Source organism: Crinia signifera, chromosome 4, assembly GCF_055691185.1.
Source record: "Crinia signifera chromosome 4, ASM5569118v1, whole genome shotgun sequence".
Lineage (NCBI taxonomy): Eukaryota > Metazoa > Chordata > Amphibia > Anura > Myobatrachidae > Crinia > Crinia signifera.
Window position 1 is genome coordinate 173476138 of NC_139220.1, and position 23948 is coordinate 173500085.

A 23948-nucleotide genomic window follows, 5' to 3' on the forward strand; every position below is an offset into this window, starting at 1 on the left:
TCTCTATCGGCGCTCCTCACTGATAACGTTGGGCGTTCAGTGCGACTAGTGGAGGAGGAGGACAGAGGGATGCTGGCCAACGTTAAAAGTACTGCTGTAAGCATAATTTTTTATTGGCCCTGCCTAAGGCTGCTCTGGGGCTCCAATGCCTGTGGGGCCCCTGGGCAGTAGCCCACCATGCCCATTGGGAAAGATGGCCCTGGGTAGAGGGTAACTGAAGATGTATCTTTTTTTTACATTTCAGCACTAGTTATTTACTTTAGAATATAGGTGTACCGAACGTGATATCCAAAGTGATATTTTGCTGCTACCTAGGACAGTACTTTAATTAAGAAAGCAGATTTCTGATAACACTACTAGGCCAAATCATGATGCACAGGTGATGGGAAGATTTAAGGTGCATACACACAATAGATTTGGCATACAATGTGGATGCTCCCAATCGTTCGGAATGATCAATCATTCAAATAATTCTGTATGTATGAACGATGCCGATGTGGGTACCCACCTCTCGTTAATAGAGGTCTATGATCTTTCATGCATGCAAAGATCATAGACCAATATTTTGCAATGTCTTTAAATAGTTTTATGTGTATGCATGATGAAAGATTTGGTAATCAATGTTGTGTATTTTTGTAATAAACGATAATCATTAAAGATCGATTGGTTATGTGTAATCAGGGGCGGATCCAGGATAAAATTACAGGAGGGGCACCATGATAAAAGAGGGTTTAGGTGGCGGAGGGGCAGTGTTAGTGGTGCCAGTGTACATGCTAAGAGAGCGGCAGAGAGAGGGTGGAAATGGGATTAAAAATAGGCCCTGGCATTTAAAGTACGCAGGCCCACCATGGTGACAAAAGTGAAGGATGTAGTTGTGCGCGCGCCGAGGGCGCACTCCGGAAAATGGGGTGTGGCCACTCAACAGGTGGCGTGTCCTTGAGTGTAGTGTACAACAGCATATACAACTTCTACACATTATGCAACAAAATACTAGACCCCATTATACTTGCCCCTTACACATGATGCCAAATGGAATGAGCCAAAATTCACATAATGCCACACGGATTGAGCCAAATTTCAAATAATGCCACATGGATTGTGTCAAAATTCACATCAAGCCACACGGATTGAGTCAAAATTCACATAATGCCACATGGATTGAGCCAAACTTCAAATAGTGCCACATGGATTGTGTCAAAATTCACATAATGCCAAACGGATTGAGCCAAAATTTACATAATAACACACGGATTGAGCCAAAATGCACATAATGCCAAATGGATTGAGCCAAAATAAACATGCCATATGGATTGTGTCAAAATTCACATAATGCCACACGGATTGAGCCAAAATTCACATAATGCCACACGGATTGAGACAAAATTCACATAATGCCACACGGATTGAGACAAAATTCACATAATGCCACACGGATTGTGACAAAATTCACATAATGCCACACGGATTGAGCCAAAATTCACATAATGCCACACGGATTGAGCCAGAATTCACATAATGCCACACAGATTAAGCCAAAATTCACAATACGTTTCATAAACAGGAACATTGTCCACCAAAGGCGTGCATTAAACATTTACACCATAATGTCCATTACTTGTTAAGTTACACGCCATTATGTCCATTATGTATTATGTCAAACACCATAATGCCTTTTAAATTTATGCTACATAAGTGCTGCTTATCTACATGCTCATTGCCAAGGGTTCCTTGCTCATTGCCAGAGGTTCCATGCTCATTGCCAAGGGGAATACATGCTCGCGGTAAATGATTGGACAGCCGCCAGGCAGAAGTGATAGCCACTGACAGTGGCAGAGCCTGGCTGTATTTAGAGCACTGCAGGTCCGGGCTATTTGAAATATTACCCCTTTCACACCAGAAAATGCATTCCCAGGTTGGCCCCTTTTACACCAGCCTAGTCCCTGCATTTTCTGGTGTGAGGGGGAGAGAAAACCACCCCTCCCTCCCTTTAACCAGTTATCTTATTTAACCGGCTATATCTTCGGAACCAACTGAGCCATTTACATGAGACAAGTATCATATTGAAGAACTATTGAGTGGGCTTTGAATGATTTTGGTCCAGTGAAACTGGAACGTTTGGTTCCAAAGTAATCTGCCCTCAAAGAACATGAACAGCCATGAAATTACATTTCAAAAATAAAAAAAATAGTTTACACGTAATAGCCATAAAATTACATTTCAAAAATAAAAAAATAGTTTACACGTAATATCTCTGGAACCGATTGACCGATATGGACCACCCTGGTATTATATTGAAGGCCCAGAGATTTTGAATTGAATTGGCTTCTGTGATGCCAGGAGGGGAACTGGCAGCCGTCGGAACCGGGTGGGGGTCGGAATTGACGGGTCCCATATTATCCTATGGGGAAAAAACGTTACAGCTTTGCCAGGCGATATCTCTGGTTCCCGGGGGGCTAGAGACACGGGACTGGGCTCGTTGGAAAGCCCTGGTCCTCCGCTACTATGAAATGACAGGGGGGGGGCACGTGCCCAGGTGCCCCCCCCTGAATCCGCCACTGTGTGTAATCGTTTGTACAATCGTTCACTCTTTGACACCAAAACGTTTGTCCAGGAGTTCGGAGGAAATCGGTAACGATATTGCATTGTTTCCCAAATCTATTCATCTGTATGCACCTTTAGGAGAGCAGCATAGAGGAACGATCCGAACTGTCTTTATTGTCCTTACAGTCACATTTCCACGTGTTTCCTCATATGAAGCCCATAATAACACATCCCTGGATTTCGAGGACATTTAAACAAAACAGTAATTTGTATTGAAACAAATAGCATTACTTGGCACTAGGGTGGCCAATCCCGGGATCGGGATCGGCGGGATCCCGGGATTTGGCCCCCAAAACGCCGGGATTTCAATCCCGGGATTGGAGTTTCCAATCCCGGGATTTCGGGATTAGATTGCGCATGCGCGCAGTCTAATGCCGGGTAGCGTCTGAGCATCGCTCAGACGCTGCCCGACTTCTCCCGGCAGCACTGCGCAGCGTGACGAGATCAGAGGTCACGCTGCGCAGGCAGAGGTCGCGCCCGGCAATGTGATGCCGCGCCGCCCACCCAGCCAGCTATGAACCCGCCCGCCCAGCCAGCTATGAACCCGCCCAGCAAGCCCACTCGCCCGCCCAGCCAGCAAGCCTACCCGCCCGCCCAGCCAGCGCGAAGCCAGCCAGCACGCCAGCCCGCACCATGGACAACCCGTCCCCCCCACCCAGCAACCGGGCTCCCGGCAACCCTGCTGCACCCTCAAATGAAGGTAAATGTGTCGCAGCTAGGGTGTCTTTTTATTAGGAAAGCCAATCCCGGGATCCCGGGAATCCCGGGATTGAGCATTTTTCAATCCCGAATCCCGGGATTGAAAAAATGCCCCGGGATTGTCTTCCCTACTTGGCACCACGCCGTGGTGATGTACAGAGTTGTGCCACTGAATTTCTTACTTCACTCAGCATAGAGGCCCTTATTCTGATCGGTGCGGATATTCCCGCATTCTTACGGAGCGGTCCGCACGCCACGGTGTTCTGCCGCGTGCGGCCATCGTCCGTAGAAACGCCCACGTGTCCTCCGCATTCGGACGGACTCACTCTTTAAGAACAGGGCGTGTTTACGGACGACATACAAACCATGCGTGTGCGGGAGAAACACTCCGATTCTGCACGGTATTACAGAGTATTACAGAGTATGCTCGGGAATACCGCATCCGAACGGGAGCCAAGCGGTGCAACCGCCCGTAAGCGGAGTATTTACGCCAAACAACCCACTATTATGTCAATTCTGCAATACATCACATGACCCACTTATTCAATTACCTATCCTCATAAAAAAATGCTTATTTGGAATTGGAATCAATTAGATTCCAATATATCCTTACAAGCATGCCTAACACATGCATTGCACACATTAACCCTTACAGCAATTGAAGTGCAATGGTTTCAATTAAAGCACTGACAAGCGTCCTATTAGTGAGTAATGAGTAAAGGAGTCGATTTTATTGGGTTCAGGTGTTAATGCTTGTAGTCATTAGGCGGTCCGTTCGCCTCCCGCAGGAACGAGTGGTGTCCGCAAAGCAATAGTGGCCTTTTGGACACCGCACATTTCTTCCCTTTTTGTTCGCGTGCATTCGGAGTGCTATCCGAATGCACGCCCCCCAACATAAGTGTACTCCCCCGTGTCCGCCCATGTTTCCGCCCCGTTTTGCCCACTTTGAAACTACGCCCATGTGTCATTCCGCATGACGCCCATAATACGCCCATATTTCCCGAATGATTGCGGTGACCAGTTTTGTACGGGATTTGGCCGAACAGGTACGGAGTCAAGGCGTGGCACATGCGCGTGGCGTTCTCCACGCATGCGCAGACGCCGTAAATACGCGATCCGAAAGTATGCGGGAAAGTACGCGTCAATCAGAATAAGGGCCAGAGTATGGCCGGGTGTTTTCACTAATTGGTGTTAAGACAGGTGTCCATGTTCTGCCTGTCGGGTGAATGGATGCATATGCTGAATGTTTTGCATGTCGGATGGTTGTACAGTATACAGTATGCCGATCACCTCGCTTCCTGTATAGAGAGAGCATCGTCCTGCTCCGTCTGTGCGCAGGTATCATCTGCTCCATGTTCTTTTGGTGTCGTCTTATATGAAACAAAGGTGTGCACCTGAGCTGATATAAGAATGCACCTCAAGTATTAGAACAGAACAACCACAGCATAACCACTAGCAGCAGAGCCCAGTGTGCATGCCTAATGTACGAACACTGACACATATAATACACTACAATACGTTCTGTGCTCATCATTCGGAATCTCAGAAACTATTCACCTTTCCCATAGCCCCGTCTCCTAGTACTAGATAACAGACAGGCGGCGGACCAATGAGCTGCGGGGGGCGGGCCCTCTGCCGCTGCCAGCACCATCTGCATATGAAGCTGCTGCATGTGTTATTCTCTGGCTGCCAGCTCCTGTCTCTTTCCAGGCTCGGTCTTCTCACTGTAACCTGGCTATTGGCTCCGGTTGTGGCTGGCAGGGGCGCTACACCTGACACCACTGTCTGGCACTTCTCCTTGCAAAGACAATAAGAATCCTCACAAGCCAAAGTTTATTTACTTTTATTCTTCCAAACTTTTTGCCGAGCCCTCGCCCCCACCTATGCAGAATACAGAATAAGTACAGGAGCCTTAAGGGGACCCCAGCAATGGATGAGATGAGCCACAGCATCGGTAGCAGGCGATGGCTGGTGCTGCTGCTTATCGGGACGCTGTCCGTGGTCGCGGTACGGGGAGCAGTGGGGTATTACCCCAGGTTCTCGCCTTTCTTTTTCCTGTGCACCCACCACGGCGAACTGGAAGGAGATGGCGATCAGGGAGAGGTGCTGATCTCGCTGCACCTTGCCGGGAACCCCAGCTACTACATACCTGGGCAGGAGTACCACGGTAAGTACCAGGCAACAGATGGAGACCTGGGGAAGGGCAGATGTGTAGTGACAAATGGGCTGTGGTAGGGGGCACGCTGCTCGCTGGGTGCTAGGTAGCTTAAACGGTGGGTAATGTTCCCAGTTCCATAAGGGCTGCTGCTGCCTTTGATGCATCCTTACAGCAGACTCTATAAAGAAGTCTGCTACTGTCAGCCCCACAGACACCGTTCCATATATATATTGCACGGATGCTCATTGTAACGTAGTGTTGTATGCTGGATTGTACCAACGTGTACTACAGTAACAAGACTGGATATGGCAGCAGGTGAACTCCCCATACTCCGCTAGGTACATACACGCCATAAGTTGCTGCTGGAAGTTGCTGCACAATTAGTAACTGGGCTATTTGCCTGTTCAGCCTATTTTTGTTAAGTTCTACATTTTGTTCTTTAATACCATGTATAGCTGACTTGTGCTTTGTACATGAGATGGCTTGTGACTCCACCTAAGTGCACCTGAGACACATATTATACGATGTTAAAGTCCTGGACACATGTTTCAAGCATTACAACTACTGTATACTGACATGTTGTTACTGTGTGTTCTTGGCACTGATTATGTAATTTATTCATAACTGATTTTGGGTTCTTGCTTCAAAATTAGATGCAATAAAATAGCAGTTTGTCTTGAACTGTAATATATATTTTATATATATATATATATATATATATATATATATATATATATATATATATATATAGTGCAAAGTAAAGCACAAACTCTGACCTGACTGAGAATTAATTTAGTAGTTATTAATGCTTATTAGTTACAGAATGCGTGATCAGTAGAAGTGCACACCTACACTTGAGAGTGTTATTATGTTATGCAAATATGCAGCTTCTGTGTGACAGTTATTCAGATTCCATTGTGCTGTTATCACCTGCCACTTACACTTATCATGGCATTACATTTTTAAAAACTCTCAATTAAAGTTAATTAGTCAGATTCAATATGGCAGTTTTCCTGGTTGCATTAAGAACAGTACAGACTAAAAGGTGAGAGGATAAAGAAAGAAATATACATATCTTTAACTTCACGGAATTAATTTGTCACCAGGCCATTGCCACTGCAACATCATGTGGTTTGTTCTCTTGCATGATGTGTACCCCACACTTTAGACACCCACAATGTGTGACACAAATTTATAAAACCTCATTTGGTAACTACAATATTCCTTTTTCCTTAAGCTATCCAAGCACAGTTAGAATCCCCTTGATCTGTGTAATACAGCGCCATCACATTCTCCAGTGATTCACAAATCCATGTTTACTGTATGTGTGGTTTTACTCACATTTGGCCCAAACTCTGAATGCCAGGCTAATAGACATGACAGCTTATCACTGTCAGTACTAACTACTGTTGCTACCAGTACTGCTATCATACAGTATATACTAGAAAGTTGCAAGTCACATTAAATGTTAAGCACACTTAAGTCATGGGCTTTATTTATAATATAATGTCATTGTAACCCTTGTGCATTCAATGTTGAGTTTATATATAGTACTTCTACATTTTAGGATTACATTTATTCTTTAGCCACTTATCTAGAATACTCAGTTTGCCATTAGGCCTCTGGGACCAGCTGACCTCTAGTAACCATGGAAGATATAGTGAGATTTTTGATTTTCTTTGTCTGCAAAATTGCAGTGTCTTTGTTTGGAGAGGAGCATAACCCATATCACAGCTGAACATGTTGTTGCAAATAGTTTACAGTAATCTCCCCAAACAGACATTTAGTATATTATTCTGTGCTGTTGTTATTAGAACTGTGGGGCTAATTTTTTTTTTATATATAAGTTAATAGTGGTTTACAGTACAGTTTTAGAACATGCAATTGTTCTGGATGGATAATAGACAACTATTTGATAGTTATAGTATTAGGTAACAGTGAGCAGCACAAAATGCCAAATAATAAATGGCACACATTCTTCAGTGAATTAGATGTACAGTACTTGTATTGCTGTCAGTTGCTTCATTCAAAAGTTGCTGCAAATTAGATCTACATTTAAGCAGTATTGTTTTTTTTTTTTACATTTTAGATGAGGCATTGTTGCTTATAGTCACTATGGAGAATTTTTTTTCAATTTTCTGACTGCAAACAGAACCCAACAACCTTATTTAGTGTTATAGAACATGCATTGTCTGTACTCTTTTTTTTTCATGCAAAGGTTTGGCCAGTAATAAAAAGTTCTCTACAGATAGCAATTTACTATAGAAGAGAAGTTAGCAAAATAATACATACATTTTTAATGATATATAGTTTTAAACGAAACATGGTTATGTTTATCTACGTGTAAACTTACAAATGTGCATCCAAGCCTGTATCTCAATAACATGTAGTTTAACTTTCAGAGTTGATTGTCTATATTTACATTTTACATTTAAAAAATGTCTGTTTTGGAACCTATATATTTCCCTATAAAGATGTTTCTAAAACATTACTGTTATTATATCAACATTAATCTAAATTTATTATAATTAAACTTAGCAGTGGTACCTTTTTTAAATACATTGCAAGCTCCTAAAAATTATCTGAATCTCTACAAATGTATATCATTTCTTATATCATTTATATACAGTTTGTTAGAAAAATATATCTAAACATATTTATATCGATTTAATATCCAAATGTTTAAATGACTGCTACAAATCTGCAATAATGTGGACTGACTATGGTCTTCATTATTACATTCTGGCTTGATTAATTTGTACACAGACCAAAGCTTCAGGCATTGTGTCATGTTATCTATCAGGCAGCGCAACTAACCATTTTCACATTTCATTAGAAGCTGGGATATCTGGCAATTTATCTAATTTATGTGATCAGTGCAATTTGGGTGTGTGGGAAGGGTTCATTGCATTGTTTTACACTAAGAAAACTTAACACCTGCTTCAAATGCTAACCCACCAGATGGAAAACTGCAACGCCTTCCTATTAGGATTGCTTTCGGCTTTGCCTGTGCTGGTGATCATTATCACTTTCAAAAGGCTGGGGTCAGAGGTTACATGTAAATGTTGTAGTTGCAAAAGAGCAGCCCATATTATAACATCTGACAATGAGAAGGTCACCTGCTTACTAAGTTTACTCCTTGTAGTAAACACACAGACATTTGAAAATATAGAAACAGCAAACTGCTTACTACAGATATAGATTGGAGATTACATTTTTATTGTTTGCATTGCATTGGATTTTGATACACTGGATTTCCATGCGCAGATATCATTTCTGCATTATTTAGAAATGCTACTTAGTTGCTTTCACATAGCTACAAAAACATGCTATATTTCCTAATGTAGGTAGCCAGATTATATCTTTTTCCACAAACCAGATAATTTGTAACATCTTGTTAATGATTAGATTGGGTTTTTTTTGTACCCCGTTATTAAAAGAACATATTTTGTGCTATCATGGATAAGAGGTCCACCAGTATCTTTCCTAGTAAAGGGTTCCATTACGTCATAATACTCTAGAAAGAGAATAGACCTTTGATTTTATTAAGGGGATGCTCTACTTTCAGCTTAGCTGCTTTTCCTCAATATAAATCTAATAGTCTATTAGCAGGCACACTGGGTCTTTTTTTCTTCTTCTAGTACTGCATATATTAATCAATCTAACTTTGTTATCCCCTAGAGGTGAATGTTGTGTTGCCATTTTAATGACACAAGTATGATAGTGTATTCTATTTTCAACATGTGCTTGATTAAAACTTGCATACATTTACTGCTAATACTAACTGTGAGAGGATTATGATATTCTGAGAATACAGGGCTATGTGAGCACAAAGGAAAGCTCAAATGATTTTCTTATTAATGTTTCCACTGCAATCTTGCAATGGTAATGATTTTTTCATTAGACAGTTGCCAATATGTCAAGCTTGTTTCAATGTATGTTCTCCAGATGTGTGCTGACATAATACATCACAGAAAGAAACACTGGCCCACAAGCAGTGTTCCGGCTGCGCTTTATTTGCATGCGCACAACCAGCCCTATGGGCCCATTTCTCAATTAGATTTAGCTATTTAATACTTGTGGCATGTTGTAAATGGTGCTCCAGCCAATTAGCTCCTGCTTACATAAATCCAACCAGTTTGATTTTGAAGTGTAAATGATTGCCGCTTTAAAAAAACTGGAGATTTCTTACCAAATCTCTCACTTTCTGAATTTCTCATCCTATTAAATTTCACCCATTGTTTCTGCGGCACCATTATTTTTTATTTTCCATGACATTTTAGGTAATTTTCATGACGGTAAGAAAAAGCATGCGGTAAGAAAAATATATTTGACAGAAGGCTTTTGGGTAGAGATTTAGATGTCCCTCTCTGATTATGCCCTTCCCACAGGGACAGAGACATTTGCGTTTCTATAATGGACCCAATGTGTGCGGTGGACATGGGCAGGGCCGTCGAGAGGGTACTAATTACCCGGGCTTGATGGAGGGGCCTGGCGGGCGCCCTGATCTGTCCCCCCCCCCCCCCCCAGGCAGCAGCAGCACACACCTCTACAGCATGTGCTGAGAGCAGGCTCAGCATGAGCGTCCCCCTGACAGCATGCTGTAGGTGTGTGCTGCTGCTGCTGAGGGGGGAGACAATAACACCCCTCCTCGACTTTACAGTGTTTCTTCACCCCCTCTAAACATTTTGGGGGCATGGCTTAATAGCGAGAGGTGGCCACGCCTCCTGCAATTCAGTCACACCCCCTAAATTTTACAGGTGTGGATCAGTTAGTCACCAGCAAGTTGTTAGGAGTTATTAGGTCGACATGCATTTAGGTCGACATGTGTCTAGATTGACAAGCAGGAAGGTCGACATGAGTCTTGGTCGATATGGGTTAGGTCGACAGGGTCATAAGATCGACAGGGTCATTGGGTCGACATGAGTTAGGTCGACAGTCAAAAGATTGACATGAGGTTTTTCACTGGACCACCTTTATGCTGCTGACAATTAATTGCTATGTTCTGGAGCATGAGAAAACATACAAATATATTTCCCAGACCCTCTTGTATGTACATTAACCAAATGATGTTTTACTGTACTTCAACAGAGGGGAATGGTATATATATATATGTGCTTTTTAAAACCTCTTCTGGATCATAATATGGACAAATTAAATAAATATAAATAAATAAAACATTGAAGAGTATAAGCTCTGCCTACATTTTTAGGGCCAGATTTTCTACGCTTCAAAAAGCCAATCAGCTCCTATCTACCATGTCACAGGCTGGGTTTGAAAGATGTCAGACAAGAACTGATTGGCTGGCTGTTTATCACTCTCCATTTTATCACTTTTGAAGCTTAGAGAATCTGGCCCTTAATATGAAGCAACCCACTGATTTCTTTGGTGAAGGTGATATTTTTCAGTTACAGTATATACTTACTGAGTTTATTTTCCCCCTCTATCTAACACATCATAGTTATTCCTTGTCCATGAAATCTAGAGGTTGAGTACCTGAACCTATTGCAAAACGGGCTAGTTTACCTCACATCACAAGCTGACATTATGTCAGTTGGCAGCCTTAATCATCAGTATTATGCACAAGATTTTAGCAGCACAACCTTGTAGACTGACACAGCAGGTTGACAGCAGCAAATCATAGGCAGAAGCGAACAGGAATTTGAAGTGACATTAAGGGGAAACACAATTAAAAATTATAATGATCAGCCAATCTGACATTAGATCTAGGCTAGAGGCTTGCTTTCTACAGATATGATATGAATGACATGACAAGGGCTGATCGTAATGTTCAGAAGTTCAGAAAACTTGTCCCAAGGCATATAAATACATACATATATATATATATATATATATATATATATATATATCCCAAAATATATATATAATCTTTTATATATGTACACATACATACATACATACACACACACACACACACACACACACACACACACACACACACACACACACACACACACACAAATGTTTGTGTGTGTTCACATGTAATTATTCATTTAAGCAGAAGTAACCTATGTTGTAATCTATTATAAATTTCAATGCATAAATACATTATATGACATAATTGCCTGCTTTCCATTCATGGGAGACTCACGAATGTCACCCAGTTCTCCTGGGAGCATAGACAAGCCTGGTTGATAGCAATTTGTAGAGAATGCCATCATCACAACATTGCCCCTTCCTGTGTGATTCTGCAAATTCTGGCATTTTGATGCATGGGGCATGACCATAATGACACACATTTTCTGCCTCCCAACACACACATACATAAACTAACACACACCCTTGCGCCATGATGACCAGTATGAGAATAGTACAACCTGTAACTTCCCATGTAACCATTTCACTGATGAGGGTTCGACATTAGAAGAAAATTAGGAATTAATATTATAACTAATTTTAATCAAAATAAAGAAAAAAATATGGGGCTACAGAATAGGTAAAGCGAAAAAGCAGGGGGCAAATTCATAGAATTTGACGACTGATAAGAACCAATCGGCCCATCCAGTCCGCCCTATTTACACACTCTTGGGTTCATTTTTTATCACCAATTAACTTTGTTACCAGTTTATTTTTGGACTGTGGGAGTAAACTGGAGTACCCGGAGGAAACTCACTCAAGTATGGGGAGAATATACAAAATCAACACAGTTAGGTCTATGCTGGGAATGAAACTCATGGCCTCAGTGACGTGGGCAGTAATGTTAACCATTACACTATCTGTACTGGCCAGATGGATATACAGATTGTACAGAGACATCAGGCATAGCAACACATAAATAAATAAATCCAAAAGTCTTGGGTGAGATGGTGGCAAGAAGGATGTGAGAAGAACTGTCATTGCAACAGTACTTCGCCCTGTTGAGGCCAGTTGACCTGACCCAAGAGTGCATGGAAAAGTGTAGCTTGAAGTGACAGGGAATTGAGGTATCTCAGCCGTTTGTACTTTTGGTTTTAAATTGCTTATTTTGTCATGCATTTTGAGATGTATTATTTGTATAGTTGTACATTTGCATCTCTCTATTTGTGAGAATACGATAATACATTCATACATTTATTAGGGAGAGAAAAGAGAGAGGTACATTTTTCTAAAAAAGATTATCATGTTTTTTTTCACCCATGTGTCATATTGGGGTTTATTCTAGTTCATTCTTTCTGACAAAATCCTTCTTGGACAAAACCATGTGCACTGCAGGGGGGGGCAGATGTAACATGTGCAGATAGAATTAGATTTGGGTGAGTTATTTTGTTTCTGTGCAGGGAAAATACTGACTGCTTTATTTTACACTGCAATATAGATCTCACTTTGAAGAAAAACCCCACCCAAATCTAATTCTCTCTGCACAAGTTACATCTGCCCCACCCGCAGTGCACATGGTTTTGTCCATCTAAGAAGGATTTTGTCAGAAAGAATGAACTAGAATAACCCCCATTATGTGATACCAAGAGAAACTTCTCCACACTAAGAGCAAGACACTCCCTAATAACCCTCATCATTTGAATAGCTTTGCTTCTCTAAACTGCTCTATCACAATTGCCCAGTCTCTGCAACACAAACTACTCCGTGGTTGGTCTCCCCATGCTCGTAGCAATAAATATTTTAGTGTTCATTCTAGCACCCGCTATCTTTGAAAATCCATGCAGTTCCTCTTCCCTGCCTGGGGTGTCACTGTCTGCTGTGGTGTTTCTAGCACAGGTCTGGTTTGCATCAGTGCTGATATACAGACCACACTGTCCTAGAAGCATTACAGCAGACATCGACACCCCAGGCAGGGAAGAGGAACTACATGGATTTTCAAAGATAGCGGGTGCTAGAATGAACACTATATTACAGGTAGATATAGCATAACCTTAGGGTTACCTTCTTTAAAGACTGGGGGCGGGATTCTCTAAAATCCGCAGCCCAGTATCGCCGGCATTCGCATTTCTAATGACCGCATATTCTCTAAAATATGCGGTCATTAACGCAAGGGACAGCTTTTGCGGTAAGAGCTGTCCCTTGCGATGCGGCGCCGTTGCTGGACTTCCGGGTCTACGACCCGGGAGTCCGTCTGCGCATGCGCAGACCGTCGCTCCGGCCGCGGGGCATGCTGGGAGGGATCCGTGACGGATCCCTCACACAGCGCTGCGGTAAGAAGCCCATAGGCTTCTGCAGGGGATCGCCAGCTTTTTCTGGCGATTCCCTCCGCAGCGCTGACACTGCGAAGGGGGGTTAGAGAATACAGAAATGCGGTAAAAACCCCGATAACGGGGTTTTTACCGCATTTCTGTGATAGAGAATCTCGCCCTGGGTCCTGGAGCATACATGAAAATAGACTAATAAAGAAACACTTTATTTACAGAAGAACAATGTTTAGTTACAAAGAGATTGTAACTAAAAAGGGTTACAGAATATATAGACAAATGTTTTGCAATTTCAAAATTAGAAGGTGAAATTTACACAGAATTACACTCTGCTTATTCTGGGCCATGGTAAATAGCTGGAAATAAAGGTCCAGCCTTCAACATAGATTTGATCTCCTAAGTTTTGTCAACTTCTCCACTCTCCATAGTTCTGTCATGACCAAGTGTCTGATGACTGACTAACCAGTTAACAACCTAAACTCCATGCCAGGACCACCCATGTACCTTTTAATTCAAGTACACGTAACTATGTAGTAGCCATATGACATAAAATATGTTCTGTATTATTTAACCAATAAGTTCCTAGCTATTGTAGAAATAACTATTTTATCTCAAGAAAATAACATATCGTTTTGGTTCTTGTTACTACATAAAGTTTTGAGCACACCTTTTGGTCAGGCTGCTGTTTGAATAACTCTGCTTTTTTTGGTGCCCAATATCTACAATCTAACCATCTGCATGCTATCTATGTGTGGACATGGATGAAAGGACTTTTGTCTACCCATTTCCTGTCCAGATAATTGCTTTTCCTGCTCATAGGATACCATATAGAATTTACATACTAATGAAACTAAACAAGCAATCCTGAGTAATTAACATTTCTATTTATCTGTGTGGGCAAAATTATAAGAGAACAACAAAAGAACATAACTTGCAATATGCCCTGATATACCCATAGAGGGCACTTGTGAGGTCCATTCCTCTACTTAAGGACTTCAACATTTAGGTCTAAATACTTCCTTTTTCTTTTCGGTTCTGGGATAATGGGTTGACCTATGCTGGTCAATCTAGTAACTGTTGACCTAGACATTGTCGACCCAGGGACTGTGGGCCTTATTCTAGTTCACTCTTTCTGACAAAATCCTTCTTAGATGAACAAAACCATGTGCACTGCAGGGGGGCAGATGTAAAATGTGCAGAGAGAATTAGATTTGGGTGAGTTATTTTGTTTTTGTGCAGGGTAAATACTGGCTGCTTTATTATTACATTGCAATATAGATCTCACTGAAGTAAAACCCCACCCAAATCTAATTTTCTCTGCACAAGTAACATCTGCCCCACCTGCAGTGCACATGGTTTTGTCCATCTAAGAAGGATTTTGTCAGAAAGAGTGAACTCGAATAAGGCCCTGTGTACCTTTATTTTCTTTATAATTATCTCAAAATGCATTAAGTCATTATCCAGTGCTACCATTCTGCTTTCAGTACTTAGAGAAGCAGGGCTCCATGCCACCCAGTGCACGCCCCTGTACCCATGATGTAATGCTCAGGGGCGCTTGTACTGCTCTTCTGGGACATCCATTGTCACTGAGAGTAGTGTGCAAGCATGAAGCATTCTACCTAATCTGATATCTTAGTTTCATTGCTGAAATGTCTTGGTAGAATTATTCACCTTGCTTGACATTCTAAAGCTGGAGTTACCAATCGGGTCCAAGCTTGAGTCATATGGGAATTAAGGCAAAACCTTACTTTTGCCTTGATGCATCCTGGCCCAGATTAGGGCTGGGAAAGTGGATTTTGAGTGAGATGTTGCAGACTAGTTGATGAAATGTTTTTAGCTGGTTGTTCACAGTATGAACATAATTTCCTGCTCTTCTGTTACCTAGGAAGCCATCCACAGACAGACTTTACTGCAGTCTAATTATCTGCCACCAGGGGTCACCTAGTGCCTGGTCATCTCGGTGGTCAATTGTCAGGTGGTTAATTACATATATGGTTTGCACCTGACACCTGCCTATTTCAATCTGCCATGTCCCAGCATTAATAGCTGGTCATTGATGTTCAGAGACATTTTTGTAGTACATCATTCAGCATACCTGCATATTTCTACTGTATTTGCCAAGTGTTTCTGCGAAGTATATCAAGTCTCCTGTAGATCTGCATTTTCATAGTGACCCTTTTCTGTAATTATCTGTGTACTCTGCAGCCAGCATTCACGTGCGCTGTTTAAAATAGACCTTTTTGTATTTGCATTTGCTTGGTTTGCACACTGTGAAATCATAACATCACACATTCACAAAACATGTATTGCAGCAAATATGAGGTCCCCAGTGTTTGTCCTGTTCCCTTAGCTTATGCCAAAGTAATGATAATAATGTCCTCATGAGTGGTGTAATTTGATGTTTCTGTGTTTAAAATGTAAATGGCTTTTAATGTACATTTTAACGACAAACTTCAAACAAATTAAAGAAACAGCACTCCTAACCTGATGCAAGCTATATGCATACGAGAAACATAACATGACCTTCAATGATTCAGAATTCCTGTTTTCAGTTCATTAACCCGATGTATAAATACTACATTCTTTAGTATTTAACTAAATACCCCTATACCATCATAAATTGGTTATACCTTGAAACCAAGAGCTGAGATTTTTAAATTTGATATTCAGGATTTGCATGCTGAAATCAGTCAAGGGAATAGGGACCTCTAAGGGACCCCTAATGCCTAGCAAATGGTCCCTTCAGAGTGACTCTGCGGTGGCCCTCCTGTGAGACATAGGGTGGGTCTCAGGAGTTTAAACCTGTGCAGAATCACTGATATACAATGTTTAAAAAAAAACATTTAACAACATTTCTGTGTATGAGTTTCTGTCAAATACGCACAACATAGATTCCTATGCAGCGCTGTACTATTCATCCATATAAAGAAATAGTTTAGAAATAACTATTTTATTTATTTATTTACTAACAGTTTCTTATATAGCGCAGCATATTTAGTTAATTTACAGCACAGCAAAAAAAAGATTTTTATTGTGATTTTTGATCAATGGTCATAATTGGGCTATCCAATTATAGCCTGTCTTTACCATGCGTGAAATTACCCGTTTTCAGTTGATGGGATCCAAAATAAGTTCCGGACCCATGTGTTTATCGCATAAATCTCTCTAAGGGCTGGTTATCAGGGACTTAGAAGCATAATCCCCATAAGTGCCGGCTTGTTATGGCTAATTGGATAGCGCCCGAGTCATCCATTAGATGTGGTAATTTACCTTGGCTATTCGATGCCCCCTTAGGGCTGTTTCACACAGTACGGTTCCTGCCGCACGGTGAAATCCCGTACGGCCAGGGAGCCGTGCCGCACTCAGCAGTTGTGAATGGACACTATTGTGTCCATTCACACGGGACGGCCACGGCCCGGCCGCACGGCTGCAGCCGGATCCCCCCACTGGAAGGGACGGCTGCCGGGCTGTGGCCATCCCTGCCATTATAAAATTCTGAGTGCGGCGCGGCTCCCTGACCGTACGGGATTTCACCGTGCGGCAGGAACCGTACTGTGTGAAACAGCCCTTAGTCTGTAAAATGTCTTTATCTTGTTAGCGTACCATAAAAAGTCCTTTAAAATGCCCTATTTCTCCAGCACTTCTCTTTTCCATTGATCTGTGTCATTTTGAAATTAGAATTCAGTTAGACTGGTTTTTGGACTTGCCCCCTTAACTATAGTCTAAAACGTTAGATATACTTTATCTTTCATCACTTTTCTTAGTTAAAACATTCATTATTGTGATGTATTAAATACTTAAAGGAGAACACAACAAGAAAACGGATGTTAAATAATGAAAATGTAGAAATGTTAACTTTTCAGTTTTCATTTTAAATGCATAAACATTTGTTTGAAATAGTAATTAACATTGGCTGGAATGTACTTTATCTTGTGAATCTTTTAACCAGAGGATAGAGTATTTCCAACAACCAATGTGTGCACAGAGACAATTAGGAAATGTAGGGTTCAGACGTTACTTAATAGGAAGGAAGCACAGTAATTGTTGGATCGCAAATTGTACTAGAACATCATAAAGTTTATACGGAAACAGCTGTCACTGTAAATGCATAATACAGGTTGAGTATCCCTTATCCAAAATGCTCGGGACCACGAGCATTCCGAATAAGGGATTTTTACATTTTTTGGAATAATTTTTTTATTACATACTTACCTGTCCCCTGGTGGGTCCCCGATGGTCCCTCGGTGTCCATGGAGTCATCTGGCGTCCATGGCAGGCCTTCTGCTTCAATTCCGGCGTCTCCAGCAGTCCAGGAGTGCATTGCGTGAGTTCCCAGGCACGCCGGTGACTCCTGGGACCGCTGGAGACGTCAGAGGTGAAGCTGAAGGCCTGCCGTGGATGCCGGAGGACTAGGTTAGTATAAAAAAAGGGTGGGGGGGGGGGGGGGGGGAGAGAAAAAAAAATTGAACTATTCCAAAAAAACATGGTTTTTGGAATAATTTGGATAATGGATATCTGGATACCGGATACTCAACCTGTATTATCAATTTGGGCTAAGATAGTTTTACATAAAATATTGATGCTTTCAATATAGAAGAAAACATAAACAAAATATAAATATATTTAAAAAAAAAAAAAAAAACATTTCAAAATGTTGTCCCTCCAGATAGATTAAGTGATCATTTCACAGAAACGTATTATAAATAATGTTCTCTTTTATTATCCCTCAGTGTTCCCAGGCTCTCATTTGGGTGAACACTGGAAAGCACTCACATAATTGCGACAGGAAACTAAAATTATCTAAGACATTTTGTCTTCCATTAGTTTATCACAGTTAGATTTTAATCTGTAACTCATTAAAGGTTTATTTCTATATAGTTTGTAATATGTTTATGTCCTTTTTTGGTTCATTGCATGGTACATATGCTTTGAAATGTATGTGAATACAGCATCTCAAACCTTCTTGATGCAATAGTTGTAAAAAAAAAAATTATGTATCCATCTAGTATTTCTTTTCTTACATCAAGAAGTAGTCATTGATCATCTAAAATAAAAATAGCTTTAAAGATTTTATTTAAAAAAAAATGTTCTTTAATGCTTACATGACAATCTGCTAAAAATACATACACACAAAACAAACAATGCTGTTAGGTCTGTCAGGAACAATGTCATATTGCAATAGATCTATGATACTTTATCATTTTTTATTACACTTTAAACCACACAAAAATGTCAAGGCCAGAGTAATATCTGTGTAGCTCATATTTAGTACAGTGGAGTAGCTGCAAATTTATTACATATTTGCAAGTGCGTGAACATACAATTATCAGCTTGAACATTTCTTTTTTGTGTACTTTCATGTGTCAGACTAACCAAAGAATGTCATTCACTTCACCATCCATCCACAATTGGTCGCAACATTCACAAGCAGCTGCTGCCTGTACACAGCCTCCCTAGTAACTTTTCTGAAAATATGGCCACTCACTCTGCCTTCAGTGCTGCAAAATAGATCACAGCTGCATGCAGAAAGACAGCCATGACACTCTCATAACATGCCTACCACACCCCTCTTTTTGCAAGCATGTCAGGTCACCTCTCAGTCCACCCGGAATCACGGATCTCACACGAAATGTCAAGTCATAGCGATGTTGCATGCAGATGCACACGTCATCACACACTTGGCTCCCTTGTGCACAGTTAGCATTTCCCAAGTATTTTGCACTTGCACAAATATTAGCACTGCCTGCACCTATGAATCAGACCCAGTGTGGTATATTTACCAGTCATGCAGCAATAATACAAGTCAAATTAACTTAATTCAAGAAATAATAATGCATGTACGTATCAAAGACTGATTATTAGTAAATATTAGCATGGGGTTTCTCTAGAAATATATAAGTTACAGTATAGCACACAATTTGGATAAAGTCTATAATCCAAATTCGAAAAACTCAAAGCTGCACAGTGTAGTGATGTTGCAGGAATAAAGGATAGCATTCTGGTTGCAAGTTTCAAAGCATGGACAACACATAATAGCAGTGTTTCACAGACTGGTTTATAAACTGGTACAATGTTCCAGCAACACAGATTAGCATAACCAGATTTCCAAAAACATACGTGTTTTACAAGCATATCGTTGTGCCAGGAACTCAGAATAGCAGAAGTCGAACCAAATCATGTGAATTGTAGCATTGTGAAAGGATAACCTAGCCAATGATCTGACCCTGTTTGCAGCCAATTTTGAAAAAGTAATTCAACGGGTATAGATTAAAAAATACAGCAGCATGTCTAATTGGCTATAGTGTAAAGGTGCCCATACACGTTACAATTATTGTATACAATATTGTATACAATATCGCATCTCATCGCATCTCGGTTTTGCGATAAGATGAGATGAGATCTAGTACAAAAAGTATGTGCAGCACATACTTTTTGTACTGGATCTCATCTCATCTGATCTCATCGCAAAACCGATATGTGATGAGATGCGATATTGTATAACATATTGTATACAATAATTGTAACGTGTATGGGCACCTTTACATCTACAAGTCCACAATCAGGTGGAACCAAAGCTTTAAGTCCTTATTGATGAAATCAATTGTTTTCAGATGTTGGACAAATTATTGGCTTAAGGTGCCCATACACGTACCGATTCTGCCAATGCGATGTGTGCTATGAGAAGCGTGCTCCCGTGGCGTCTCATCGCACAGTACAAAAAGTATGTGCTGCATCGCACATCGCATGCACAACGCATGCAATGCAAAGCTAATTTAGCACAAAACGCATGACAGAATTGGTACGTGTATGGGCACCATTACACTTGCATAATAAAGTGTTTCAGCTGATCTTAAACACTGGAACATATAAACATATATTATGACGGCAGATTAGAACCACTTGGCTCATCTAGCCTGCCCATTTATTTTTATTTTAGGTAACCTCAAACCTAATTGATCCTTAGTTCTTTGTAGGGATATACAAATGAAACAAGCTAATTATACTGCATCAGCAAGCTCTCTCATACCCCTTTCACATTACAGCTAAAAACAAGTATATTGTCAATTTTTAAGGTCATTAAAACGGTTCTAGCTGTAATGTGAAAGGTCCGTACTGAATTTACCGGTTTTTAAAAAAACGGTAATTCAAAACGGGTTAAAAGCAGTGTCCTACAGTTTCAGAGCCGATCTAGTGTGTGGTGTGAACGGCTCTGAAACAGTATGCAGAACAAATTACTGTAATCAGGCACGTGATAGGCTGTCTCCCTGCCTGATTACACTCTACAGTCCCTGCAGAGTATGGGAACCAGGGGGTCCCTGCGCCGGATGGGCAGATAGTGGCAGGGTCCCTGCAGAGGATGGGAACTAGGAACTAGTTCCCTTCCTCCGCAGGGACCCTGCCGCTGTGTGGCACTGGGGCTTCAGGTGGGATGAGGGAAAGATACAGAGGACAACCCCCCCCCCCCTGGCTCCCAACCGTGTAGATGCATCTCCTGTGTGCACAGAGCACAGGGGCCACTGTCGGCTACATCCAGCCGGAGAAGTCCGGAGCCTGAGCGATGCTGAGTAAGAGCCGGGGGAGCAGACAGGAGGGGGTGCTGGTGTGTTGGTGCTGATCACTGCGCCGTGAAGGTGCCTGCCCTGCCGGAGCTGTCACTCTGAGCAGCCTCCTCCAAGTGTGGTAAGGAATGCTGGGGTCTGCAAGGAGCACAGGGGCCATCGGCTACATTCAGCCGGAGAACCCCGGAGCCTGAGGGACGCTATACAAATGACTGCACCAATGCAGGGACCGGGTAGACAGTAGGAAGGGGGGGGGAAGGCAGGTGTCTGACGCCGCTTGTCTAGGAGTTGAATCCTGGCTGACGCTGAGCGAGAGCCGGGGGAGCCACAGCTGTCATCCTCGTTCCTCCCTGTTCCTGGGGACCGTCCCAGCTGTCTCCTCCAGGAGCCCAGCAACTTTCTCTGAGGGGGTGTTGGGATCTGCTGCTACATGCAGCCGGGTGGCACCTCGGGCACAGGAACTAGCACTGCACACACTGTATTGCCGCTGCCTGTCTGTTGGTGGCTTAGCACTGAATGCGGAGCTGGGACAGTGGTATTGCTGACATCCACTGTCTTCTATTGGTGAAATGGGTTAGAATGTGAAAGGTACAAAAACGTTACTGAAACGGTAATTTACCGTTTAGAAGAGGCAATGTGAAAGGGGTTTAATTGGCTTTAGACCTATTTTTTTAAACGTTTACAAAAACAGGCTGAAAGCAGATTTGCAATTTGAAAGCCAGTCCCGGGCTCTGACAATCTGCTCAGCTGCCTTACCCCCCTGTCACTTAGACACCAGCTCTACCAACACTCAGACGTCAGCCTCGCTGCCGCCCAAGCGCCCAATGTCAAATCACTCAGACGTCTGGCCGCCAGTGGTGACTCCTAAAGGCGATGGTAGGGGTGCGGCTGGGAGGGGGCGGATCGCACACTGCTCTGTTGGCTCAAGCAAGGGGGGCGGCTTGTGCAGACCGCACACTGCCTCTGTCGGCTCGGTGAAGATGGGATGTTGCCCATAGCAACCAATCAGATTCTACTTGTTGTTTATTTAGCACCTTCTAGAAGATATAGATAGAATATGATTAGTTGATATGGGTAACATCCCATCTTTAACAAAACTCTCATTTTAGTCAATTAACCCCTAGGTCCCTTACCCTTATTTAAATATTTGAATACAGTACTGTGCACTTTTAAATATCAATAGTAAAGTACTAAAGCAAATAGCATTATTTTTATTTTTCTCAAAATAAATAGTAGTACAAAAATTCTATGCACCTGAAGTTTTTATAAAATGTCAGTCTAATCTGCTCTTACTGTGCTGCAGTTTGGTAATTATTCTGTCATCTCTTTCCTGCTGATTTCTAATATTATGCTGCTGAAATAATACCAATAACAGATAACCTAGAACAGGCAGAGGTGGAATACATTACATTAAGCTTATAATTCATGTTTTAAAATACCAGTCTTAAGTCTCATGAAAATGTAATATCATAATTTAACATGTTTCACTGCTTTTTTATTTAATGTTGCTTAACATTGAAATAATGATATGGACCAAAGATCTGTTTCTCATGCAATGGACACCATGGGCAAGATGTAACAGCATGAGATTTTTAGTAAGGTTCCAAAATCGCGCTAAATTGAATGTTTAAAAAATCTGCAATTTTTTTTATCTAGTTTGCAATCATAATAGAATGCGATGTTTCGGGTAGAAACAGAAATCGCATGATATTTGGTGCAATTTGTGGTCATGAAAAAATGTGGTTTTTGGCCATGAAAGTATGCGAATTAAGGCACATGTGGGATTTTTTTAGACATGGTAATGTACGGTTTTCAATAAAAGATTAAAAAAAAAAATGCGCGCAAAACCAGCCTGGTTTCAGAAATTCAGGAGTTCTAAAACCAGCACCAACCTCAAGGACCGGTCCTAGTTCACAAAATATGGGGGGAAATATTGAGTAGGGGTCCCCCATATTTTGGCAACCAGCATCGGGCCCAAACAGCCAGCAGGGTAATGCCACAGCCGGGGGAAACTTTTTATGCAAGGCATCGGGCTGATTGTTTACGTGAAAAAATAGAATAAAAACTATTGTGTAATCATGTGGAACTACAAGTCCCAGCAAGCCCGCACCGCATGCAGGTACTTCGAGAACCACAAGTCCCAACATGCGGGGCATTAAAGGGCACGTTGGTACTTGTAACATTACAAATAGTTAAAGAAAACACAGACACATAAGAAAAGTATAACTTTATTTCATACTACAGTCACTCGCTCATACATACCCATGGATTCCCTTGAGGGCCTGTCCTTTTTTACAAGTAGAATCCAGTAGGGGTACCTGTGGCAGGACATTATACTCACCCGCCGCCTCTAGTGAACAATGGACCGCTTCTCCAGGTGCACGCACCCCCGGTACAGGAGCAGAGAATGTGTTTACATTCTCAGCTCCTTCCAATATTTGCTACAATTACCTTTTATTTTTTATCATATTTTAGATATCTGTAAACATATTCCTTTAGCTTTTCCATCAGATCAGGTAACAGTCTACAGAACCAATGTTGATCAATGGGGTCGATTCCGGTTAATTCGGAGTGTACCAAATTTGGCCCCTGCCCCAATGGTCGGGGTTTGCGCACACCCCGGCTGTGAATGGCCTGGGCAATCTACAATGTCACCGGTGAGGGGGTGTGGAGGGCGGGATAGAGGAGGACAGGGGCGGTGGCAGTGAACGGACATGGGAATGTCTAACTTTCATGGGAGTCCCCATGAAAACGATGGGCATTCTCATGGTATTGCGGGCGGGACGAGGT

General features: G+C 41.8%; 1 protein-coding gene across 4 annotated transcripts in view; it reads left to right on the forward strand.

Moving 5' to 3' along the window:
- The first annotated feature begins 4970 nt into the window (after positions 1–4970).
- The window catches only part of RELN (reelin), a 479555-nt gene continuing 460577 nt past the window's right edge, over positions 4971–23948 (forward strand). For all 4 annotated transcript variants that reach the window (XM_083183017.1, XM_083183019.1, XM_083183018.1 and 1 more), the window contains exon 1: positions 4971–5467. In XM_083183017.1, coding sequence (XP_083039143.1) covers positions 5230–5467 — 238 coding nt within the window. In that variant the 5' untranslated portion in view covers positions 4971–5229. The remainder of the gene's footprint in view (positions 5468–23948) is intronic.